General features: G+C 42.3%; 1 protein-coding gene across 1 annotated transcript in view; it reads left to right on the forward strand.

Moving 5' to 3' along the window:
- The window catches only part of SPAG17 (sperm associated antigen 17), a 260,213-nt gene that overhangs the window by 230,483 nt on the left and 3,457 nt on the right, over nucleotides 1-26,273 (forward strand). Inside the window, exons 41-46 of the mRNA XM_066377314.1 lie at nucleotides 8,141-8,240; nucleotides 8,977-9,079; nucleotides 18,713-18,843; nucleotides 20,827-21,011; nucleotides 22,804-22,864; nucleotides 25,780-25,924. Of these exons, the coding sequence (XP_066233411.1) occupies nucleotides 8,141-8,240; nucleotides 8,977-9,079; nucleotides 18,713-18,843; nucleotides 20,827-21,011; nucleotides 22,804-22,864; nucleotides 25,780-25,924 (725 nt within the window). The remainder of the gene's footprint in view (nucleotides 1-8,140; nucleotides 8,241-8,976; nucleotides 9,080-18,712; nucleotides 18,844-20,826; nucleotides 21,012-22,803; nucleotides 22,865-25,779; nucleotides 25,925-26,273) is intronic.

Genomic DNA, 26,273 nt, shown 5'->3' on the forward strand with positions numbered 1-26,273 from the left:
GAAAAAATACTGCTATAAGAAATGTCAGAGATTTTACTAACTGTGTTTTCTTCTAGGATATTTATAGTTTTATGTCTAATATTTAAGTATTTAATCTATTTGGAGTTCATTCTTGTATATGGTTTAAGAAGGTGGTCTAGTTCCATTTTTTTTTCCATGTATCTGTCCAGTTTTCCCAACATCACTTATTGAATAAACTGTCTTTATCCCATTGTATCTTCTTGCCTCCTTTGTCAAACATTAATTGAACATAAAAGTATGGATTGATTTCTGGGCTCTCTGTTCTGTTCCACTAATCTATATGTCTGTTTTTATGCCAGTACCATGCTGTTTCAATTACTATGACCTTGTAGTATACTTTGATATCAGGTACTGTGATTCCTCCAACTTTTTTCTTCTTTCTCAGGATTGCTGTGGATATTCAGGGTCTTTTGTGGTTTCATTTAATTTTTTGGAATATTTGTTCTAGTTCTGTGAAATACACCATTGTATCTTTATAGAAATTGTGTTGAATCTATAGATTGCTTTGGGTAATATTGACATTTTAATGATGTTAATTATTCTTATCCATGAACGTAGTATATGCTTCCACTTGTTTGTTATTCAATGTCTTTCTTATAATTTTTAAAGGATAGGTCTTTTACATCCTTGGTAAAATTTATTCCTAGGTATTTTATTCAAAAATTTATTCCTAGGTATTTTATTCAACTGCTCCCTGACCAAGGCAGCTGACTCCTCAGCAGAGCCTAATCTCTGCAGGGTGGGGCAAATTTCTTTCCCTAGGCTGATGCCACATGACGGGGAATGATCCACCTGAGAATGGTGGTGACTGCAGTATGGGAGAATGACTCAGCACAGGGGTTTTGGTAGCTGTCCCCTATGTCTCTCCCCAGAGCCACAACTGTAGACTCCTTCACATGACTCTAGTCTGCTCAGCCCTCCTCCAGAGCTCAGGGTAAGTGGCTGCAAACAAGATTTTTGCATCGGCCCCTTAGGGTGCCTGAATCTCTTCAGACTCCCATCTCTTTCTGGCAGGCAGAAACCTCACTCTTTTTTGCAGCTGAATGCTATGTTGGTGCCTTTTCCTGGCTCTGGTGCTCTGGACTAGGGAGCCCAGCTTAGAGTTTAGGCTCCTTCCTTCTCAGAGGGAATTCCCCCTACAGCTGGGGTAGGCCTTCAGACCCTCAGCCATAGTAGGTGGGAACAGAAATGGCCCTTTGCACATCTTCATCCTTCCTGCCAGTCTTGATGGTGCTTCTGTGAATCCTTAGTTTTAAGACTTCTCTTCATTTAGTCTTTTTTTTTTTAACAGAGACAGAGAGAGAGTCAGAGAGAGGGATAGATAGGGACAGACAGACAGGAATGGAGAGAGATGAGTGTAAGAATGAGACGGCACTCAAACTCAAGGTGTGCAGCCTTTATTAGAGGAGAAAGACCTGCTGGGGCACTTCTCCAAAAGAAGGGCCCCCAAAACAGACTGAGGTAAAACTTTATAGGGTTGAGGATAGCCTCGAGCAAGGGTGTGCTGGTATGTTTGGTTTTCTGGAATACTTCTCTTTGGGGTGATTGACCAGCTTCCTGGAATTCCTTTATTTCAGGGGCAATTTTCCAGTAATTAAGGTTGGGTCAGGCAGCCAAGCAGAACAGCAAAAGGGCAGTTGTAATTCATGTATCTATCAATGAGAAGCATCAATCATCATTTTTTTGTTGCGACACCTTAGTTGTTCATTGATTGCTTTCTCATATGTGCTTTGACCGTGGGCCTTCAGCAGATCAAGTAACCCCTTGCTCAAGCCAGCAACCTTGAGTCCGAGCTGGTGAGTTTTTGTTCAAACCAGATGAGCTCACGCTCAAGCTGGAGACCTCGGGGTCTTGAACCTGGGTCCTCCGCATCCCAGTCTGATGTTCTATCCACTGCGCCACCACCTGGTCAGGCTTCATTTAGTCTTGAGATGGTTATGTAGGATGATTGTTCTTTTTTTTCTTTTTTTTTAACAGAGTCAGAGAGAGGGATAGTCAGGGACAGACAAACAGAAACGGAGAGAGATGAAAAGCATCAATCATTAGTTTTTCGTTGCGCGTTGCAACACCTTAATTGTTCATTGATTGCTTTCTCATATGTGCCTTGACTGCGGGCCTTCAGCAGACCAAGTAAACCCTTGCTGGAGCCAGCAACCTTGGGCTCATGCTGGTGAGCTTTTGCTCAAACCAGATGAGCCCGCGCTCAAGCTGGCGACCTTGGGGTCTTGAACCTGGGTCTTCCTCATCTCAGTCCGACGCTTTATCTACTGCTCCACCTCCCGGTCAGGCAGGATGATTGTTCTTAAATTTAGTTGTAACTCCAGTTTGTTCCTGGGATGAGGTAGGTGTATCATCCATCTACTCTGCCATCATCTTAGATTGTGGTCAAGTACCAAAGAATTGAAAAATTAATATTAATATTTTAGGAAAAAGTCAGGGTTTTTTTGCTCTCCTTTCTGTAGAGAGGGATGAGGGAGTTTTTCTGGCTTGCAGAGACATACTGTGTAGAAAATTTTCTTTACTAGAAAGCTTAAAGGGCATTTTATAATTTGGACTAAGCATACAGAGAGACTTTGTAAATATGATTTTTATACTTGTGTGTGATTTGCACCAACTCAGGATAGACAACAGCATTGTATTGTAAATAAAAAGATTTTTGTGCTAGGTTTCGAATAGAAGTAAAAAGGAAACTTGAATTCCCTCCCTTCCCCCGCACCTGTAAGGAAGAAAATAACACCTAGCCAGGTGGGGGGGGGGGGGTAAGGGGGGCTGGAGTCAAGCATTTCCTTTCTCTTTCTTTCTTTCTTTAAATGGGCCATTCACAGATGCTTATCCTCTGGCGCCATGTAGGCTCCCCCTCCCATCTTGAAGGCATATAGTTAATATATATACCTCTAGAGTCTAGACAAAGGGATAGCAGATGAACACTGAGAGATTTGGGAATGTCTTTTAATATGTAAAACAACATTTTTCGCTATTATGTTACCTTACAAATTTTAACATATAAAAATGTTTTTTATAAATCCTATAGACAAATGTTACAAGCTTTCTAATGAATTGTGTCACTTCCCCTCCTCCTCCTTTTCCCACCAACCTGTGTGTGATCAAAGGTATATAACCTGCCTCAGGGCTGTATGCTGGATGCATGATTTGGGTCAGCTTTGCCCTGTGTTAGTCATATGCGGCCAGCATATTAATAAATCTCCTCCTTTTAATAAAGCTCCTTAAAAATTCTCAGTGGTATAGCATCGGCCTGGCATGCAGGAGTCCCGGGTTCGATTCCTGGCCAGGGCACACAGGAGAAGCGCCTATCTGCTTCTTCACCTCTCCCCCTCTCCTTCCTCTCTGTCTCTCTCTTCCCCTCCCACAGCTAAGGCTCCATTGGAGTAAAGTTGGCCCGGGTGCTGAGGATGGCTCTGTGGCCTCTGCCTCAGGCGCTAGAATGGCTCTGGTTGCAACAGAGCAACGCCCAAGATGGGCAGAGCATCACCCCCTGGTGGGCATGCGGGTGGATCCCGGTCAGGCGCATGCAGGAGTCTGTCTGACTGCCTCCCCGTTTCCAACTTCAGAAAAATACAAAAAAAAAAAAAAAAAAATTAAAAAAAAAATCACTTGGACTTTGTGTCTCTACATAAACCCGGCAAAACATTACTTTACAAGATCGCCTTCTTTAATGTTTTTTGAATTTTGTATATGTGCATGTGTTATCCATTCACATTTTTTCAAAACACTAAAATTTCAAAACACTAGAATTTCAAAACACTAAAATTTCGAGTTTTAACCAGTAGGGAAGTAATGACAAGCCAGTGATAGTTTTTGAAAAAGAAAGTGAAATACATAATTAGATATATGTCATAGGAAGAAAGTGTTGGCAGCATGGAAAATGAAATGAAGAGGAGTGTTAAGGAAGGAGAAAATTACAAAGAAATGGGAGGTGATCAACAAATGTCAGATGCTGTGGAGGAGTCAGAAAGAATGAAAAGAAAAATTTGGTTTATCAGATGGAAGGTTAATTGATTTCCTTTGTGATAAAAATTTTAAGGGAGTAGTAGGCAATAGCCAGACTGCTGAAGATTGATGAATGAATCTCGTGAGCCAGTAGAGGTAAGACATATTAATGAAAAATTAAAGGTTTTTGTTTGTTTTTGTTTTTTATGAGCAGAAGTTTTATTTAAAAAGTCATAAAAGTAGAAGTGAGCGCCTGACCGGGAGGTGACGCAGTGAATAGAGCGTTGGACTGGGATGCGGAGGACCCGGGTTCGAGACCCTAAGATCACCAGCTTGAGCGCGGGCTCATCTGGTTTGAGCAAAAAGCTCACCAGCTTGGACCCAAGGTCACTGGCTCGAGCAAGGGGTTACTCGGTCTGCTGAAGGCCCACGGTCAAGGCACATATGAGAAAGCAATCAATGAACAACTAAGGTGTCGCAATGAAAAAACTAATAATTGATGCTTCTCGTCTCTCTCTGTTCCTGTCTGTCTGTCTCTATCTATCCCTCTCCCCGACTCTCTCTGTCTTTGTAAAAAGAAAAAAAAGAAGTAGAAGTGAGCAATGGAAGAAATGAGCCAGCTGGGCTGCATGAGCTCAGGAAACAAGTTACAAAGGCAGTAGATGGGCCTTTGGAGCTCAGGAAAAAGAAAGGCAGAAAGAATGCACCTGGGTGAAATAAAGTGGAGGAGGGAGGCGTGGGTGTACTAGAGAGAGAGAGAAAGAGAGAACACCCAAAATTGTTTAAATAAGATGATATTTCAATTCATTCGAATGTCCAGAGAGCCCATCCAGTATAAGAGCGAGCACTGGTCTTAGAGCCAGCAGGCCTAGATAGAGTCTGTTTTACTTTAATTACTACAATCTGTATGATGCTGGATGGTTGTTTTAGTCCAGTAAAATTTACTTCAGGAATTCAGTTTGCTTATCTATAAAATGAGGATGATTGGACTGCCTCACACATAAGGTCAGTTCACAAATTGGATGACTAATTGCTGGCTAACATGTGTACTTGGCCTGATCTGTGGTGGCGCAGTGGATAAAGCGTTCACCTAGAATGCTGAGCTTCCTGGTTTGAAACCCTAGGTTTGCCTGGTTAGGGCAAATATGAAAAGAAACTACTACAAGTTGATGCTTCTTACTCCTCCCCCCCTTCTCCTTCTCTCTCCTCTTTCTAAAAATCAATAAATAAAATCTTTAAAAAATAAAAATACTTAAGAAAAGTTATTTTTTAAAAGATCATGGGCTTGGAGGCAGGCAACCTGGGTTATGGTTTATTTTTTTATTATTATTTTTGAATTTTAGAGAGAGGAGAGAGATAGGCGGGGGTGGGGAATGGGAAGTGAGAGGAGCAGGAAACATCAACTCACACCTTCCTCTCATATGTGCCTTGACCAGGCAAGCCCAGGGCCTCAAACCAGTAACCTCAGCGTTCCAGGTTGATGCTCCATCCACTGCGCCACCACAGGTCAGGCCACCTGGGTTATTTTTTTAATTGACTTTATCAAGGTTAACATTGGTTTACATAATCATCAGAGAAATGCATATTAAAACCACAATGAGATATCACCTCACACCTGTCAGACCAACTATCAAAAATAAATTAGCAAACAACAAGTGCTGGTGAGGATGTGGAGAAAAGGGAACCCTCCTGCACTGTTGGTGGGAATGCAGACTGGTGCAGCCACTATGAAAAACAGTATGGAGATTCCTCAAAAAATTAAAAATGGAACTGCCTTATGACCCAGTGATCCCACTTCTGGGAATATATCCTGAAAATCCCAAAATTCTAATTTGAAAAAATATTATATATGCACCCTTATGTTCACTGCAGCATTATTTACAATAGCCCAGATCTGGAAACAGCCCAAGTGTCCGTCAGTAGATGAGTGAATAAAAAAGCTGTGATACATTTACACAATGGAATATTGCATGACCATAAAAAAGAAGCAGCCTGGGTTTTTATTCATACTTCACATCTTACTAGTTAATGATTTAGGGTAGGTCATATAACTTCTCTAGGTCTTGATTTTTTTTTTATCAATAAATGGGAATAATAATAGTAACTATTGTAATTATTGTAAGATTAAATGTAAAGCACTTTGCAAAGTTCCTGACATGCACTAAACACTTAAAATTAAAAGTTATTTCAGATAGCGTTAGGTCCAGCTACATTTAACAGACAACACCCAAATCAGGTTTTTACAAGAAATTTCTTTTTCTTTGTTTTTCTTTTTTTTTTTAATTATTTTTATTTATTTATTTATTTATTTTAGAGGAGAGAGAGAGAGAGAGAGAGAGAATGGGGGAGGAGCAGGAAGCTTCAACTCCCATATGTGCCTTGACCAGGCAATCCTAGGGTTTTGAACTAGCAACCTCAGCATTCCAGGTCGACGCTTTATCCACTGCACCACCACAGGTCAGGCGAAATTTCTTTTTCTTAATGTAAAAAGGAAATCAGAAGTGGACAGTCCATGGCATACAGTGCCACATCATCAGAAACTCAGATTTCTTCCCTTTATGTGTTCTATCCTTATTAGCATGATTTCTACGGGTTGCTTCATGGTTGCAAAATGCCTGCTGCAGTTACAGCCATTTCATCCATATTTTAGGAAGTAGGAAAAGAGATGAGATAAGGATAAAAGGAAAGCCTCCCAGCTGAGTTAGCCCTCTTTAAAAGCTATCTGGAGTCTTACTCAGTGACTTTAGTTTACATCACATTGGCCATCCCTATATATAAAGAGGCTGGGAAGTCTAGTTTTTAACAGTTAGATTGTCTTTCATTGTAGGGTCCTGATACTGGAAAGACAACTAGCAAGATTATCATGATTGCTTTTTAAAAAAAAATTTATTGATTGATTTTACAGAGACAGGAGCAAGCAGGAAACAAGAAGTAGATGCTTCACTCTGGTTGTTTATTGGTACAAGCCCAGAGTTTTGAACCAGCAACTTCAGTATTCCAGGTTGGAGCTCTAACCATTGTACCACCACAGGCCAGGCTCATGATTGTTTTTATTTCACTTTGTAATCATTGATCACATTATTTATAAAACATTACTCAAGTTTTAGTTTTTGTTTTTTTACCATGGCTACTGAAGTTATGCAAATTAGTAGACTCTAGCTGGCTTTTAAACCACAAGGTTTTGGCGCTGGCCAGTTGGTTCAGTAGATAGAGCATCAGGCCAGCATATGAACATCCGGATTTGATTCCCAGTCAGGGCACACAGGAGAAGCGAACATCTGCTTTCTCCCCCTCCCTCTCCCTCTTCTCTCCCTCTTCTCCTCCTGCATCCAGTGGCTTGATTGGTTCAAGCATCGGCCCAGGTGCTGAGGATAGCTCGGTTGATGCAAGTGCATCATCCTCAGATGCTAAAAATAGCTCAGTTGATTTGAGCATCAGACGGGGGTTGCTGAGTGGATCCCAGTCAGGGCATAAGTGGGAGTCTGTCTCCCTATTGCCCCTCCTCTCATAAACAAACAAACAAACAAACCACATGGTTTTTAGTCTTTTGAGGTCAACTGTAAAACCAAACTACCACCTGGTATCATTATTTTCTATCTTACATGAAAGTCTAATTTCTAAATAGAAAACGTGAATGAGCCTGACAGGTGGTGGCGCAGTGGATAGAGCTTCAGACTGGGACACAGAGGACACAGGTTTGAGACCCCAAGGTTGCTGGCTCAAGTGCAGGCTCATCTGGTTTGAGCAAGTCTCATCAGCTTGAGCCCAAGTTTGCTGGCTTGAGCAAGGGGTCACTCGGTCTGCTGTAGCTCCTAGGTCAAAGCATGTATGAGAAAGCAATCAACGAACTACTAAGGTGCCACAATGAAGAACTGATGCTTCTCTTCTCTCTCTCTCTCTCTCCCTTCTTGTCTGTCCCTATCTGTCCCTCTCTCTGTCTGTCTCTGTCACAAAAAAAAAGAAAGAAAAAGAAAACATGACTGATTCTAGAAGAAACAGGAAATAGACCAAAATAAATTGACCAAAAAATAAATGTCTGATGAATTCATTTTTATCAGTTTTACTGTTAGTAATTCCATTTTTTTCTGAGGGACTTAAAGCTGAACACAAGCAAATAACATTTTGAAATATTTTATGTCTCCTTTTGCATCACTATGGGAACATTGACCAGGAAGGAAATTGAAAACACACAGAGTTGTTTAATGGACATTAAGAACAGAGTAATATCACCCTTCTTCAGACCTGAATTGAGTGAGCTACAACAGTCTCAGGTAATTGAATGTAATTAACAACTATTGAATAAGTGTCTTTTAAAAATTAATACATTGCATGTTATGTAATGTACATTTTCTGAAGTTGTTTCTTTCCTACATCAAACTGATTGATTAACCCATACTCTTCAACTCCATGTCTCATGAGCTTCTAAGAAAAAAGACTAATTTTAGGTCTTGCACCTAATTAGTTCTCTAACAAGGTAATCCTACCCCTCCACCTCCCTGCCTTGCATTATTTCTATTAATTGTCTTATCCCATCTATTTAAAGCCCTTCTCATGTTGAATTCTCCCTATTGATGGTTATCCTCAGATAAACTCCACTTTGAAGTTCCTAATCTATTAAAAATCCCCTTACCCATCAGCTGCTGTGACAGCACTAAGATACCGTAAATTCTTGGAAGCCCGTGGAGGCAGCACACTCCTCTCCTCTTCTGTAAAGCATTGAAACTCTCAAGCAAAGTGGATATTTTCATGTGTTCAGAATGCCCTGTGTTTCTATGAAAACTCCAGATGCTAACCAGAGGCTTCCTGAGTAGAAATTACAGAAAATCATGACTAACAAAATTCTAGAATTGAGTTCATCAGTCTCTTGAAAAACCTTAAGTTTGCAAAGCTTTAGATCCAGGACCCTATAAAAGAGATCTTCACCATTGCTAACCAACTTAACATGCTGTGATGGTTGCCTTTCAGCCATGTGGAAGTCTGAAATAAATCTTTGGTTTTTCCTTTAAGTCTCAATATCTGGACACCCTTTCCAAAAACTTGCCTTCTTTTACAAAGAAAGGTGATGATGTGAACAAAACTGCTGTTCAAAACACATGTGATCTTCATCCAGGTAATGTGTACATGTTCCTCTTATTCCCGTTAATATGCTTAAACGAAGATGCCAACTAGTGGCCTCTTAGACCAGAACTGGCTCCCACCACCTCTGTCTTAGTAACAGTTAATGACATAATCCACTGTAACATGCATGTTAGTCTTGTCTGTCTTATATGAGGAAACAAAGATGTGATGAAAATTTAGTTGTCATCCTGTATGCTTAATATTTACCTGGAAGCATTAAGAAGACCTGGCTAATTTCAAAAGTAAAGCAGTAATAAAGTAAAGTTGTTAGATAATAGGTTTTTCACAAGGTCTCAAAGCATCACCTCACATATTACCTCATAATTATAAGGAGGAAAATGTCCATTTACAATGGAGAGGAGTGGCATGTTCCACTTTAACCAAGTGTTTTCTCATATAATGCAATATGAAGTGCAGTATATGAGGTATAGGAAATAGAAGTCTTGCCAAAAATCCTTAATGTGACTTTAATAAATAGGAAACAATCAGACCCATCCAGAGTGTAGATGCTTTATAAGACAATGGCCTGGACTCTTCAGAAAAGTCAGTATTACTAAAAGAAAAAGATGGATAATTGTTCTATATTACAAAAAGAGGCAATACATGAATTTTGGATGCTGGGTTGATAAAAACCAGTTGTACAGTGTGGAACAATGGCATGAGTGTGATTGGAGGGTTCTATAGTAGTAAGCCTTGTGGCAGTATTGTAGGTTTTTCTGGGTGTGATGACGGTGCTGTGGATATGTGGGAGAATGCCTTCATTTCAAGAGATACCTATTAAAGAATTTAGGGCTGAAATGAAATACCCAGATAGAGGACTTTTCTCCAGTGCAATACAAAACCAGAAATTCAGCTGCCTGGAATGAGCACAGCCAAAGAGAGCACCCAGTCAGTACAGAGTTTGAAAGCAAAGATTAAGGTTGGAACAATGGCTTGTAAATACCATGAGGAGAAATCAGAGATGAGGCTTGATAGGTTCGTGTGGTCACCTCAACCCTGGCAGGCAACATTAATCAATCAAGCCCCCTCCCCCTGAAGGGGGCGAGGCCTCAGATTTTCAGCACTGTCCTCCCAGCAGCCACCACCATTCAACCCGGGTTGGCCCACACTATTGGTCCTTGATATATTTATTTAATATCTGTTTCATATTGCACTGATTTCTTAGAGAGATACATTTTAATAAAGAATTAGATGTTCACAGTAAGGAATGCATTTAAGATTGAAAGCTTTCTTTAAAAATGACATCTCAATTACTCTTGCCAGATAAACTTAGGCCAAATTGCTTGGTCTCTGCTTCATAACTCATCACAAAAGTTACTACTATGGAGTCATAAGACTCAGAAAGAACCAGCTGGCCCCAAGGAGTGTGAGGATTGCTGATACTGTCCTGTTATTGGCAAACATTGCATCAGATGGGAAGAATCACTGCCTCTTAATAGCTTTCTTCTATTAGTCTTTCTAAAGGGGGAGGGTAGGTGAGCATTTGTTCATTGTAACAGAGAACACAGACATTAGTAGTCATTGTATCATTGTCTAATATTATTTTATAATATTTGGGGGCTTTCTAGATCCCCAGCCAAAAGAAATTTTAGAACAGGAATCAGGTATGCCCAGTCTTCCAAGATTAGTGAGTTTTGTGGATATCAAGGAGTCAGCTAATGAGAAGCAAACTGAAAATTTAACACACTCTCCCACAGGTATGGCAATCATTGGCTTTATCTCTTTATTCCTCAAAATGAACATTATGTCTTTTTGGAGTATGGGAGATAGTATTGGGGCGGGGAGCTGGAGATATAGTTGGTGGTTATAGAAAAATTCTACAGTGTCATGGATATTGGAGCTATGGACTTTGAAAGACTTCTTAGCACCATGTGGATACATTGGCAGTGGGTTGATATGTTGAGTTTGGAAGATAATTGAGTCTGATTGCCAAGGGGTGGATATAATGATGGAATGTACAACCCATTCCAGAGAAACAGGAAAACAAGACAAGAAGGAAGTGACTGAATAAGGTGAGAGGGTGAGTTGATTAGAGGTCTTCATTGAGACCTCTATTAACTGATTGTTAAATGTGATAGAGTAATAAGCTAGAATAGGAGCTAGTATTCTAGAGAGGAAGGCTTGAAATGAGAGTTTGAAAGTGGTAAAATTATCAGTGTTGGCAAGGTCAAAGATATGACCATAGGAGTTTCTGAGGTAGAGAAGAGGAAAAGATGGAGACAGGATGATCATGAGTCAGAGAGAATAGGGTAACATCACCCAGAGACATAGGGTGGAAGGCCATCCATTATCTCCAGTGAGTCAAGGGAATGCTTGAGAGATCTATGAATGACAACGACTTGGGGACATTGTGGGTAATACAGTCTGATGGCACAGGCTTCAAAGGAATGGGAGTTTTTGAATGAGGAAAAAATCATTTTGAGACAAGGACACCTATTACACACCTAGGCTCTGAGGTACTTGAGATGAGACACAATAACGTGACTCCACAATGAGGTAAATTAATTGTGATATAAACAAAGGTAAAAAAGTTCACAAGGAAGAGATAACACAGCAGTGGGGAAAGCTTTACGAGAACTAGGTGGTCTTGAATAAATAGAATCTCATAGATTTTAAGGGATAAGATTGGATTGCCTCAGACAACCCTCATTTACTTGAGGAAACTGAAACCTAGAGAAAGTCAAGTAACATCTAAAATCATACAGCAAGTTTGTGGCTGAGCCAGGGCTAGAAAAGGAATTTTTTGACTCCTGATTCTATGTATTTTATTGCGCTGCCATCTAGATATAGAGAAGAGAAAAAAGTATTTTATATTCTCTCTCTCTCTCTCTCTCTCTCTCTCTCTCTCTCACACACACACACACACACACACACACACACACACACACACACAAAGGATGAATTCAGAAGTCTGAAGGTAGAAATTAGCAGGAAACCAGCATAAGTAGATCAGAGTGTTATCTGGTAAGAGTACAAGATAATGTTTGAAAAATACAATAAAGTGAGCTGGAGGAGGTCTAAACTTTGTAAAAGAAAAATGTGCTTGCTGGGCCCTGGCCAGTTTCTCAGTGGATAGAGCAGCGGTTCTCAACCTGTGGGTTGCGACCCCGGTGGGGGTCGAACGACCAAAACACAGGGGTCGCCTAAAGCCATCGGAAATACATATTTTATTTGGGCTTTAGGCGACCCCTGTGTTTTGGTTGTTCGACCCCCGCCGGGGTCGCGACCCACAGGTTGAGAACCGCTGGGATAGAGCGTTGGCCATGGTATGGATGTTTCAGGTTCCATTTCTGGTCAGGTCACACAGGAGAAATGACCATCTGCTTCTCCACCCCTCCCCCCCTTCTTTCTCTTCCCCTCCCACAGCCATTGACTCGATTGGTTCTAGCAACAGCCCCTAGGCTCTGAGGATAGCTCAGTTGGTCTGAGCTGCTGTCCTCAGGAGCTAAAATTAGCTCAGTTGATTCAGCATCAGCCCAGACCAGGATTGCCCAGTGGATCCCAGTAGGGGCGCATGCAGGAGTCTGTCTCTCTACCTCCCCTCCTCTCACTTGGAAAAAATAAAAATAAAAATGTGCTTGTTGGTGTTGGCTGTGATAATACTGCATAAATCCTCTGGGGTCTGCGGGTCAACTATGGCAGTAGCTGTGGGACAGGACATGCTGGGTCCACAGGCCCTGAGGTCTGACTGTGCACATTTTTCCCATTCCAGCTCAGGGACCAAGGTTGAGAGCTGGAGGCAATGTGGGAACAGTCAGCAAGTGTTGCAAACTACAAACCAGGGCAGTTTTTCTCCAGAGCAGCAATCAATAAACTTTCATGGCACATTGCTGGCTGCAGGTAGAGTTCAGGTGTAGTCCAGGTCCCGCAAGATAGAGCTGCCACCATCCAAATGACTGTTCTCCTGGCAAAGAGTTGGAGCTGGAGGGGTGAGGAGAACACACTGCTGATGGCCTCTGCGGGGATGGACACACTCTGTTTCCATACTTGTTCCAGTCTATCCCGTGACCCAGCTCAGAGTAATGGGAGAAACACACTCCACTTACTGAGCAGGTAAACTCAGAAAGGAAATAAATAAAGCCATGCCCTAGAGGAAACAAAAAACAGTTATTGCAAATATATGCTACAGTCCACCTTAGCACTGACATAGAGACCCATTACAAGTTCTCAGGCAGCTCAGGTCCAGCAGGAATATTCAGATGACACCACTGGGGGGACCATCCCAGTTGTTCAAATGTTTGCTGCATCAGCTAGTATCCTGCCCCTGCTCTAAGCCCCTCAGGGACACTCTCCTCCAACCCCCAACTCCTGGTGACACCCCATAGACTCGTGGGGTAATAACAATCTGTACTGGGTAGGCAGTGTGGCACAGTCCACTGAGAGTGCAGGCTTCACGGGCTCTGACAGAACAGTCGTGAGCACTGGGCACATGCTTAACCCCTCTTCTTCCTCCTGTGGCTTCTTCTGTAAAGGGAAATAATGAAATAAATACACATCACAGGGCTGTGAGGATTAAATTAGTTAGTGACCATAAAATGCTTAGAGCAATGCCTGGCACATGATAAATTCTGTAACTGTATTTACTAGTAATAATAATAGTACATACTCAGGAACAAACATGTTAAAACATTGATCACTGAGCTCCATCCCCAGAAATTCTCGTTCTGTTTTGACCTGAAATAGGCCTTCTGGGGCATGTGGGCTGGGCATCTCTATTTTCCAGAACCAGCCCAGGGGATTGCGATGCACAGGTGGATTTGGGGTAGTTATATAGAAAAACTCACTACTCCTACAGAACTCTTAAAGTTTATTTTATTTTTTTTAATTTTTCCATTAATTTGAGAAAAAGAGAGAGAGAGAAAAGCAGCAACTTGTTCCACTTAGTTGTTCCATTTAGTTGTACACTCATTAGTTGCTTCTCATAAGTGCCCTTTCTGGGGATTGAACCTGCAACTGTGGCACACTGGGAGGATGCTGTGTCCACTGACTCATCTAGCCAGGGCCCTACAGAACACTTTTGTGACCAGATAATATGTGGATTTTTTCCCAAACCAATTAATTCTGCGACACCAGCTAGATGTCTAATGACTCAACGTAATTCCTAACTCTAACCAGAGGTAACACAGATCCTATAGGTTAAGGGCTTTGTCACACAAAACTGTTGCCTCACTTCAGATGCCAATCACAAGTCTAGGTTGTTACCTATGCTTCTAACCAGCTAGAAGTTGGGATTCCCATCCCTCTTCTAGAGTTATATAATTTTTTTTTTTTTTTGTATTTTTCTGAAGCTGGAAACGGGGAGAGACAGTCAGACAGACTCCCGCATGCGCCCGACCGGGATCCACCTGGCACACCCACCAGGGGGTGACGCTCTGCCCACCAGGGGGCAATGCTCTGCCCCTCCGGGGCATCGCTCTGTTGCAACCAGAGCCACTCTAGCGCCTGGGGCAGAGGCCAAGGAGCCATCCCCAGCGCCCGGGCCATCTTTGCTCCAATGGAGCCTCTGCTGCGGGAGGGGAAGAGAGAGACAGAGAGGAAGTGGGGGGTGGAGAAGCAGATGGGCGCTTCTCCTGTGTGCCCTGGCCGGGAATCGAACCCGGGACTTCTGCACGCCAGGCCGACGCTCTACCACTGAGCCAACCGGCCAGATCTGAGTTATATAATTTTCTAGAACAGCTCACAGAACTCATATTATATAACAAATGATGTGACAAAGGGCACAGATGAAGAGGGGTGCAGGGTGAGATTGGAAGGGTCCAGCACAGGAGCTTCTGTCCCTAGGGAGCTGGGTGTCCACCCTGGGCATGCAGACGTGTTCACCAATCCAAAAGCTCTCCAAACCCTGCACTGTAGGGACTTTCATGGAGACTTCATCACGTAGGCAGGATGCATCATTAACTCAGTCTCCATCTCCTCTTCCCTTCCCAGACAATGAGGACAGGTGGAGTGCTCTAAGCTTCTAATCATGGCTTGGCCTCTCTGGTGGTTGGCCTGAAAGGGAAGCTGTCCACATGGCCACCAAAAGTCACCTCATTAGATCAGAAGACACTTCTATCATCCAAGTAATTCCAAGGGAGTTAGGAGCTCTGTGTCAAGAACGTGGGTCAAAAAATAAATATTGGAACAGAAGATGCTTCTAGGTTCTTATCACTTAAGAAATTATAACAGTTTTAGCAGTTCTGTCCCAGGAACCTGGACAGAGACCAATTTGTATTTTTTCTACTACCCCACACTAGTAGAAGTGTGTTCCTCGTGGAGTCAGACATACTGTGATGCACATCACAGCCCTGACACTTCTTTTGATATCTTGGACAAGTTATTTCACTTTAGTTTTCTCATCTATAAAACAGATACAACTACATATTTTATTCCTCAGGTCTCTTCAGTTGGTAACTGAGAGAACTGAAATTCAAACTCTCTGAACAACAACCATGGTGGAGGCATTTATTGGAGTTCAAAACCAAACCACAGGGGAGTGGAGATGGCGCTTGCCCAAGAATGACAGGGTACGGGCGCCCAGCTCTTCAGGAGTGTGTTGTGTCTGAGGCCTGTCTCTCTGGGTATGCTCCCTGCCTCCATCTTGCCCTATCCTGACATGTTCCTGTTTGGTTTTATCCTATTCTGCAAAGGACAGGCTATGTCCATGACTAGAGAAGCCCCAGATTCTGATTCTTCCAGACCCATAACTGAGTCGACAAGATGGGATTAGCTCTGTCAGCTTCAGTGGGAATGTGCCAGTGAAGGGCCCGTGTTGGCTTCGCGTGGCTCATGTGCCATCCTGATGGCTGGGCTCAGGGACATCATGGCACCAGAAATCTATATGGTAGGAGTGGGTGTGCAGGGGTCTTTGGGGAGAGTGCTGAGCACACAAAAATTATAATAACCGCAGCCCTCAGCTCAGAGGGTGTTATGGGAACTGAGGATGTAAAATATAGCTGTGGTGCTTGCCTGCAGATAGTGGGTTCCCTAATATTGGTCCCTCCCCTTGCCTGTCTTATGGTTTTTGAATGTGGGAAAGGATGTTTAAGTATGATGAACTAAAATGCAATTCTTATTTCAACCTTCTGGATATTGGCGGAAATACATACAGCTGTGGCTGTCTGGATCATCTATACTCTAGCTCTGTGTTTTTCATCCACCAGTCTTCATACCACATCAGGTGGTTAACTCTTTCGCAGACCAGTATAGAATTTCTGGTGGACTGGTGGTTGAAAAACAGTGCTCTTATTCCTCACCAAATTTAGTGATCTAAGGGTTTGATTCCCTAGCTTAGTTTATCTGTAAGAACTACCATTTTTCAGAACTGATGTCCAGATTCTGGCTCAGGGGACTGAGTAGATAGTGAAGCTTGGAACTCAGAGGCAGGATGTACTTGTTAGAAATAATGGATCATGCCGAAGCCACGCCAGATTGGTCTGAATCTGAAAACTAAGATAACGTGTGGTTTTGCACATATGCGTTAGTTTTTTGGTTTGGTACTGTGGCTTTCCCAGTGTGAAAGACAACTAGGACCCTTTGAGGCAGTAGTTCCCAAACCAAGAAAAATGATGAGACAGAAAAGGTCCTTGTGAAGATTGTTTAATGGCTAATGTTGAGACAAGCAAGTCAGAAGACCAAGAAAAGACTCATAAGGCAAATCATGAAGCCTGGCATTCATGTCCAGAGACAGAGTAAAGAATTGGTGGCCACATAATTAGAAGACAGAGGATGTCGAGGCCAAAATAAAAAAAAAGGAAGATCCTGAGAATTCTCAAGAAAATCATCAGGAGGAGGATGATTTGCAAAATTCACACATACCTGTCTTACTGCTAACAACAAAAGACCTGTAAAGGGAATGACATTTTCTTTTCTTTTCTTTTCTTTTTTTTGTATTCCTCTGAAGCTGGAAACAGGGAGAGACAGTCAGACAGACTCCCGCATGCACCCGACCGGGATCCACCTGGCACACCCACCAGGGGGCGACGCTCTGCCCACCAGGGGGCGATGCTCTGCCCCTCCGGGGCATCGCTCTGTTGCCACCAGAGCCACTCTAGCACCTGGGGCAGTGGCCAAGGAGCCATCCCCAGCGCCCGGACCATCTTTGCTCCAATGGAGCCTCGGCTGAGGAAGGGGAAGAGAGAGACAGAGAGGAAGGAGAGGGGGAGGGGTGGAGAAGCAGATGGGCGCCTCTCCTGTGTGCCCTGGCCGGGAATCGAACCCAGGACCTCTACACACCAGGCCGATGCTCTACCACTGAGCCAACTGGCCAGGGCCTGGGAATGACATTTTCTAGGGAGTTAATTGTCGTGAATCTTAAGAAGGAATACTCCTCACCTCAAAACTCTACTGGAGAATACAAAAAGAGAAAATGGAGCTCAAAAAGGCTGAGTGAGCCTGGCTTGTGGTGGTGCAGTGGATAGAGCACCAACTTAGAATGTTTGTCAGTTCGAAACCCTGAGCTTCCCCAGTCAAGGCACATACAAGTAAGCAATGAACAACTACAGTGAAACAATGATGAGTTGACACTTCTCATTCCTCCTCCTCCTCTCTCTTTAAAATAAATAAATAAAAAATCTTAAAAAAAAAAGACTGAGTGAAAGAAATGTATGTAACCTTAGACTAACAATGAGATTACTAGGGGTACAAAATCATGTTGAAACAGGAAAATAATGGGGAACTAAACAAATACAAATAGTATTTACCTTTGTGCAGAAAGAAGTGGGCCATAGGCAATATTTCTGTAAGTAAAATACCCAGAGCCTAAATGTAGTTTTTTTTAAAACTCAAATCTGAGTTCAAGAAATTGATTGTAGCCAGGTGGTGGCACAATGGATAGAGTGTTGGACTGGTATGTGGAAGATTCAAGTTTGAAACCCTGAGGTTGCCAGCTTGAGCGCGGACTCATCCGGCTTGAGTATGTGATCATAGACATGACCCCATGGTCACTGGCTTGAGCAAGGGGTCACTCACGCTGCTGTAGCCCCCTAGTCAAGGCACATATGAGAAAGCAATCAGTGAACAACTAAGGTGCCGCAACAAAGAACTGATGCTTCTCATCTCTCTCCATTCCTGTCTGTCTGCCCCCGTCTGTCCCTCTCTCTGTCACACACACACACACAAAAAAAATTGATGTATTAAGTGTCATTGAAACTCAGTCTATTCAAGCACTAACATGTGAATAGTTATGTGCTTGTGCAAAAAGAAAAATAAATAGAACTATAAATATAGTAGTTGAACCAAATCCTGAAATTTTGCCCTCATTTAGTTTAGGAAATCTTTCGGAGTAAATGTTTCCTTGTTGATTTAATGGAAAGGACCCAGAAGATTTTGGTATACATTCAGTTCAGCAAAGGCAAGTCAAACAATCTCTGCGAATCTGATTTTCCTCATTGATTTAGAAAAGGTGATGCTACTAGCACCTTCCCTGTCATCTTCTAGACTTGTGAGGAGCAACATTAGGTAAAATCTCTTGGTAAAATATAAAGCTAGAACACTGAAATCAACAAAAGCCTCTCTTCCTTTAAGTAAGCTCTTCAAAAAGGAAAGAAGATAAGTTTCCCAAGTTGGTTTGTGTTCCTCATATTCTGAGAGGATCTCAAAAGTTTTTGAATAAAATGTCCCTGTGGTGATTTCCACTTCCCCACAGAATCATGTGTACCTGTGAAAATTCCAACCCAGTCATTGCTGCAGGATGTTGCAGGACAAGCAAGGAAGGAGAAAGTGAAGTTACCTCACTATTTGCTGAGTTCCAAGCCCAAGCCTCTGCCCCTCAAAAAGGTAAAACAAACATGGGGACAAATTTCCCAGTGCCGAGCAGCATTTTATGTAATCCTGACTCAGGAGTGATTGATGGCCTGCCACTGTGTATCATCTCACCAGGCAAGCCTTTCAAATCACACAGAGATAACTACACGGTGCTGTGTGACAGCCGGCTTGTACAAGGAATTTTATAAGCTAGCTGTTAAATCACTGGTAGCTTGAAATCAGCCCCTCTGGGAATTCTTACACCTTAGAAATTGACAAATGCTATTCCTTAAGGTTCTTTTCTGACAGCCAGTTTTACCAGCACACTACTGACTGGGAGGATCACTGGCCATGCTTCTCATGACTCTGGATAAAATCCAAATGACTTAGCATGGATACAAGAATGACCCCTAACTCTCATCCACTGTTGGTGGGACTGTAAAGTAGTACAACCATTATGGAGGAAAGTATGGTGGTTCCTCAAAAAACTGAAAATAGAACTACCTTATGACCCTGCAATCCCTCTACTGGGTATATACCCCAAAACCTCAGAAACATTGATACGTAAAGACACATGTAGCCCCATGTTCATTGCAGCACTGTTCACAGTGGCCAAGACATGGAAACAACCAAAAAGCCCTTCAATAGAAGACTGGATAAAGAAGATGTGGCACATATACACTATGGAATAGTACTCAGCCATAAGAAATGATGACATCAGATCATTTACAGCAAAATGGTGGGATCTTGATAACATTATACGGAGTGAAATAAGTAAATCAGAAAAAAACAAGAACTACATGATTCCATACATTGGTGGAATATAAAAACGAGACTAAGAGACATGGACAAGAGTGTGGTGGTTACCAGGGGTGGGGGGAGGGAGGACATGGGAGGGAGGGAGGGAGAGAGTTAGGGGGAGGGGGAGGGGCACAGAGAACTAGATAGAGGGAGGCGGAGGACAATCTGACTTTGGGCGAGGGGTATGCAACATAATTTAATGACAAAATAACCTAGACATGTTTTCTTTGAATATATGTACCCTGATTTATTAATGTCATCCCATTATCATTAATAAAAATTTATTAAAAAAAAAAAAAAAAAAAAAAAAAAAAAGAATGACCCCTTTTGCTGCTCAGTTCACCTTGCCCCAAACTCACTATACTTCAGCCATTGTGGGGCTTTAGTTCTTTAGTACTTAGTTCTTTGAAAGCATCAGCTCATTCCTTCCTCAGTCTCTAAGATTGAGTCCATCTTATATCTGCTGGGAAGCCTTCTCTGAGCCCACCAGATGAGTTTTGATGTTATCCTTTGATACTTCCACGTATCTCACTGCCATCAGAGAATTTGTTGCAATGTCTATTACAGACGTGTGCTAGCAGTGCTTCTCAGACTTTACTGTGCACGTGAATTCCCTAAAGATCTTGTTAAAATACAGATTCTGACTTCTTGGGTCTTGTGTGGGAGCCCAAGATTCTGCAGTTCTGACAAGCTCCCAGGTGAGGTCAGTGTGGCAGATCTGAGGATACCAATGGCACAGGGCAGTGGTTCTCAAAGTGTCATTACCTGACCCAGCAGCATTGGCAATACCTGAGACCTTGTTATAAATGCAGATTCGTGGACCCCATTCCAGATGTACTGATTGAGAAACTCTGGCAGTGGAGTCAACAAAGTCTGGCAGCGAGTCCTCTGGGTGATTCTGGTGGGAGCTAAGGTTTGATCATCACTGGCACACAAGCAAGAGCACAAACTTGAGATTCAGGCAAACTTGTGAAACTTTATTCTGCCACTTACCTGAGAAAATGTTCTTTCAATTCTCTAAACTTGAGCTTCCTTATCCTTAAAACAAAGCCTTAAATACTTCCTTACAATGGGATTGTGTAAGGTTTCCATGAGATCGTAAGTTCATTTCCTCCCCCAGACAAGCAGTTACTTTCTTCTGAAGACAGAATTTTTCTCATCTTGGGAACACAAAATAGAACCATTTTATTTTATTACTTTTTCCTTAATGCAAAGGTGCAAGATTCTGCTGGAGGAAGAGTGAAAATCTCTTCTATTGCATCTGCTGCTATTAATAATGCAAATTCATCCCCATTTGGATTCCGTCTTCTCCCTCCATCAGTGAAGTTTGGGGTACTTGAAGAAGGGCACACCTATGAAACCACTGTCAAGCTCAAGAATGTTGGAGTGGATTTCTGCAGGTGAGGCCGAGGCACCCTGTGTCTGCTCAGGTCACCTTGACTCTGTGACTTGTTTGACTACCTACATCAGCGAATGTTTATTGGATTAAACTGTAATTACTCTCAGATGCTTGAATTTTCACATCATTTACTTGCTCTTTCACTCATTCATTCTTCAACAAATCAATATTTACCAAGCCTCAACTATTACTAGGTACTTCTTTGCCCTTCCACTAAAAACTATTTATACTTTGGTAGAAGCCTGATCTGCTCTAGAAAAACTAAATAAATAAACTTGAAAGCTCATTTCTCAAATTCACCACCAAATCTATCAGCTGAGATGCTTTCATTTTGTTTTCTAAGAATGATTTTAATTACATTATTTCTGCACAATTGAAGCAAAGAGGAAAACATTTAACCTCAATCATTAGGGTCATTTTAGCTCTCCGGGTTCTGAGTTGGAACTGATAACAAGCACAGTATCTTCAGTCCCATCTGTATCTCCAGTTAGTTAGAAGGCAAAGAATCCATAAGAGTCAGCCCTTCATTTCCATATCAAGACCAATAGAATTTCAGAGTTTGTAAAAACTGTTATAAAGGAACTGAGTAACTTGTTTTTAGGTTTTGTAGGGTAGAGAGCAAGGTTAGACCTTAGATCTCCTGAGTCACAAGCTCAGGGCAGGCGACCCACTCCATCCATACAGCTGTTGCCACTGCTTCCTGTGTGTGGGGGGGAGTTCAGTCCTTCCCATTGGGTGGACACTCATGTGTCCGTATAGACTCTATACCAAGACAACCCCCAATTAGAAAATCTCCTCTATTCTGTTTTTACTTCAACTTAAGTATAATGTGAGGGGGTTTACTCAATAAAATGGAATAAATTTTTATTTCAGTTGTAGAGTTATGCTCAGGAGTGGCAAGTCCTTCAAGAATGGTTGTAGTTCTGGACTTGGACTCAGATCTGGACATCTATGGCACCTTTGCTAAAGGAGCAAACAATTCCCAAGATCACTGTCCTGTTTGAATTGGGGCACATCTCCACTTCAGGAATTGTTTGCTTTTTCAGAAACAACTTGATGAAGGATCCAGGCCACCAGATCAGACATTATCGGGTGTTGGGGGAGGGGTGGGAGTTTAGGTTTTGCCAACAAGTGGGTGGGCAGAAAGAGTCAACTTCAAATAAAACATCCACTCAGATCCTGTCTGTCCAGTATAGAATTTGAGATTTCACTCCTCAGCTTATTAAATTTAGCCACTATAGGCAGACAGCAGAGCTATTGGTCACAAGAGCCGGGTGGGGAGTGGATGTGGAGGTGGGCTTTCCTGGGCATTTTGAATTACTCCAGATCTTCAGACTTCAGACAGGGCTCACAAACCCGAGAAGGGAGAGAGCAGTAGGCACCACGTGGGAGCATGGGACTTTTCACATTCACCAGCTGTTTCTCTTCTCCCCCAACATGCAAGCCACATCCCATGGCAGTGAGACTGGCTCCCACGCTCCGCAACAGTGTGGTGGGCCGCTGCTTCACGGACACACCAGCCAGATGCTCACAACTGCCGGCCTGGCTGCCTGGCTGCCCCAGTGACAAAGGGTTGGAACTGGGGCCGGAGTCTGTGTGACACTGACAACTGTTGTGAAATGGGCCCAGGAGTTTTCTCCCAACTGAATGTTAGGCAGTTTTTTTAATGGTATGGACTCCCTGCCCCTGTGGTGTGAATATTAACACCTTCCTGATTTTATAATAAATATCCTGGTTCAATCACTGTATATTTCACTAGGGCATAAATTGATTCCTATCTTTTTGCCTGATAGGTTTAGGGTGAAGCAGCCCCCACCCAGCACAGGACTAAGGGTGACCTACAAACCTGGGCCTGTAAGTCCTGTGTGCTCTCTGTCATGTGTGTCTGTGTGTGCCCATGTGAATATGTATGTTTCCAGTGAAGCAGGCTCTTAAGTCGTTCTACCCAATCAGTTTAAAAACTATGTGTAAGTCTAATTCTTCTAGTATCATAAGCAAAAGATTCCTGGCACTGGTGCAGTATGTGGTTTGATGTCACTTACTGCATGTAATAACCATGAGACAGATGCTGTGTGTAAACAAGGTTAAACGTCCAGCTTTGGAAATATTTCTGAAGTTCACCTCATTTGTCCCAATATTCAGCTATGAATCATTGTATAAAAAATACCTTTGTAATAATTAAATTTGACTTAACATGCACTTGGGAAGCCAATGACCTGAAGATAGTCTATAACAAATCCTTCTGCCCAGTGAGTCCTTTGGAAAAATACTCCATTCTTTATATTTTTATGTAAAGCTAATTTAGTCCTCTTGGTATTTTCCAGAGACTTATTAGAATATTAATAAGTACATTATTTAATATACTAAGAAATAGTAGTATATTAAATTCATCAGCAACCTCATTTCTCCGAAGATCTCTGAAAATACAAATGTGAAAATGTCAACCCATTCTGACTGGGATACATTCCCCAAAATGGGGAGTTTAGTATAAAATCTATATATTGTGCCTGACCTGTGGTGGCACAATGGATAAAGCATCGACCTGGGATGCTTAGGTCGCCGGTTCAAAACCCCGGGCTTGCCTGGTCAAGGCACATATGGGAGTTGATGCTTACTGCTCCCCCCCCCCCTTTCTATCACTTTCCTCTCTCTCTCCTTTCTCTCTAAAAGTAAATAAAATCTAAAATAAAATAAATCCCTTTAAAAAAATAAAATAAAATCTGTATATTGCCATTACTTTAAAAGATACTTTCAAGTATCATACCGTTGTATGATGTAAACAAAAGTTTGTCTCAAATGGTAATGAAATCACATTTGTAAATCTGGACGTTTATCTCAGTCTGTGCATCATTGTACTGCTCTGATAGTCATCTCATTTCACCAGCAAACTGCATTCCTCCCTCCTGCCACCAAGAGCCGGGCTACTAGGGATGTTAGAAATGAGTAAGGCATAGAAGGAATCCAGAGTGTGTGACTGAGGATAGAATGGAGTGAAAAAGTTTGGCAGACACATCTTCCTCAAATGGGACATGAAGAGGCTCATGGGAGAACTGAGCAAGGGCATCCTGTCCCATGACCAGAACACAGGGCTCACTGAGTCCTAAGACCTTACAGCCACCACAGTTGTTATATGTTGACACAGAAGTTTTGGGTTGGTTTGGTTTGATGCAAAGTCACTTGGCTTCTTGTCATCACTGTGCCACCAAGTAGCTCAGTGATGGTGGTTAATTAATCCTGTGTGCCTTGTTTTCCTTGCCTGTAACAGGAGCCAGACCAGGTCACTTCTTAGCCCTCTTCCAGCTCTAGTATCGTATGAACTATGAGACAGTAGTATGCAGGCCACAATTTCAAACAGAAATACACTTTGGGATTAGAGCCACTAATTCATGAGTCCCTCTCCAAAACAGTTTTATCGCTTGCCTGGTCAAGGCACGTATGGGAGTTGATGCTTCCAGCTCCTCCCCACCTTCTCTCTCTGTCTCTCTCTCTCTCTCCTCTAAAATGGGGAAAAAAAAAATTATCATTTTCCTGTCTCAAGATTTCAGAATCTTCACAACATAAAGCAAAAACAAAAATAAAGCAAGCTTTTCTTCCACTGTTCTGGGAAATTAAATCTTTTTTACTTAAAACAGGGATTATGCCAAAAGCCACAGTGACTGCTGGATTGCCCTCTATAGATACTAAAATCCCAGCATGTATCCTTTGAAGCCCATTCTATACTGTCAGGTTTTTTTTTCTTTTTGATGGTAGGTTTTGGCTCTGGCAAAAATGTAATCTACAGGCTTCTCCATATGTAAATGTAACAACTGTTCAGCTTGGCTGCTGCCAGCACTAACTAAATGTGCTCAGAGCCTGGGAAGACTTGTGGTGGCAGTACTCCAGTTCCCCTTGTTCAGTGTCCTCACTCCCGGCCACTCCGAGTGTTGGACTTGGAGGGCGAGAGGCCCGAGTCCCAGAACAAGCTCTTGGATCCCCTCCCCTGTGAGTATACTCACAAGCATATAGTTGAAAAAAATCGAAACATTTCTCAATTCTATTATTTAAAAACTAGATGGCAGAAAATATTATTTGTATCTAATTGCTTTCTTTGTAGTAGTTCCTGACTTCTTTCCAGGTGACTTCTCAAGTCTGCTTTCTACTCCACCCCCTGGAGAGGCAGCTTAGAAACACAAACAACTAACTCTGTTGCCCGGCCAGTGTTTGTCTCAAGGAACAAGGCAAGCCCATTCCTAGCTGTTTCTTCCATTCCTTGCAGCCTTCAGACCTAAGCAATTTAGCATTTAAACTAGTTCTGTCTCCCTCTACTGGCTGTCACATCACAGGTGCTACATAATGAATACTAGAATCCAAGGGATAAGAAAGAGCTGTTGTTGGATTCCCCGTCTCTTAAATTCATATTTGTCTTGGATTAAATGTATCTTTATGTGCAAGGATAAATGATAGAAACTCACTACTGTAATTCAAGAACTAGCACAGTGATGAGCACTATGGTTTGTCTTCGGTGTCACCTACATTCCCTGGTGTTTAGTTTCCTTACACTATTTCCTGAATAGCACCCGGTTTTCTCCTTTAACAGCTTATCCTGGGTCCCATAGAATCAGTGGATTTCTGTCTCACTGATCTATGAAGTAATTCTTCTAAATGCTATAACAGTATCATTCATTTGTGCCAAATTTATAGATGAGGAAACCAGATGAAAGTTTAAGTAACTTGTCCAATTTGGTGTGAAAACCAAGACTTTAACTCAGGTATGTCTGTCTGTCTCACAGGTGGCTGCCGGTTTGCAGGCAGAACTGAAAGTGGAGCTCTTCCCCACAGCTGTGGGTGAGAATGGTGCCAAGGGAGCAAAACACATCTCTCACAATATCGAGATCATGACCGAGCACGACGTCTTGTTCTTACCCGTCGAAGCGAATATCCTTTAGAGTTGTTTCAGTTGTCATATGCAGTGCAGAAATACCATCTGAAGCAGTACGTGGAAGTCAAACACCTAGTTTCATTGGTTCTATTTTTAAAAGCAGCCTTCATTCACCTTTGTAAACACCTAGCAAAGTGTCTGCCACACAGTACCTGTGCAGTAACTGCAAGTTGAATAATGCCAGTGTTATTGGCTGTATATGGAATATGAGTCAGAATTTTTTTTTTAAAGCAAGTCTTCATCAAGAAAACTTGTGCCTGACCAGGCGGTGGTATAGTGGATAGAGCATGGGACTGGGATGCGGAGGACCCAGGTTCAAAACCCCAAGGTCACCAGCTTAAGCGG

This window comes from Saccopteryx leptura, chromosome 3 (genome assembly GCF_036850995.1).
Source record: "Saccopteryx leptura isolate mSacLep1 chromosome 3, mSacLep1_pri_phased_curated, whole genome shotgun sequence".
Classification (NCBI taxonomy): domain Eukaryota; kingdom Metazoa; phylum Chordata; class Mammalia; order Chiroptera; family Emballonuridae; genus Saccopteryx; species Saccopteryx leptura.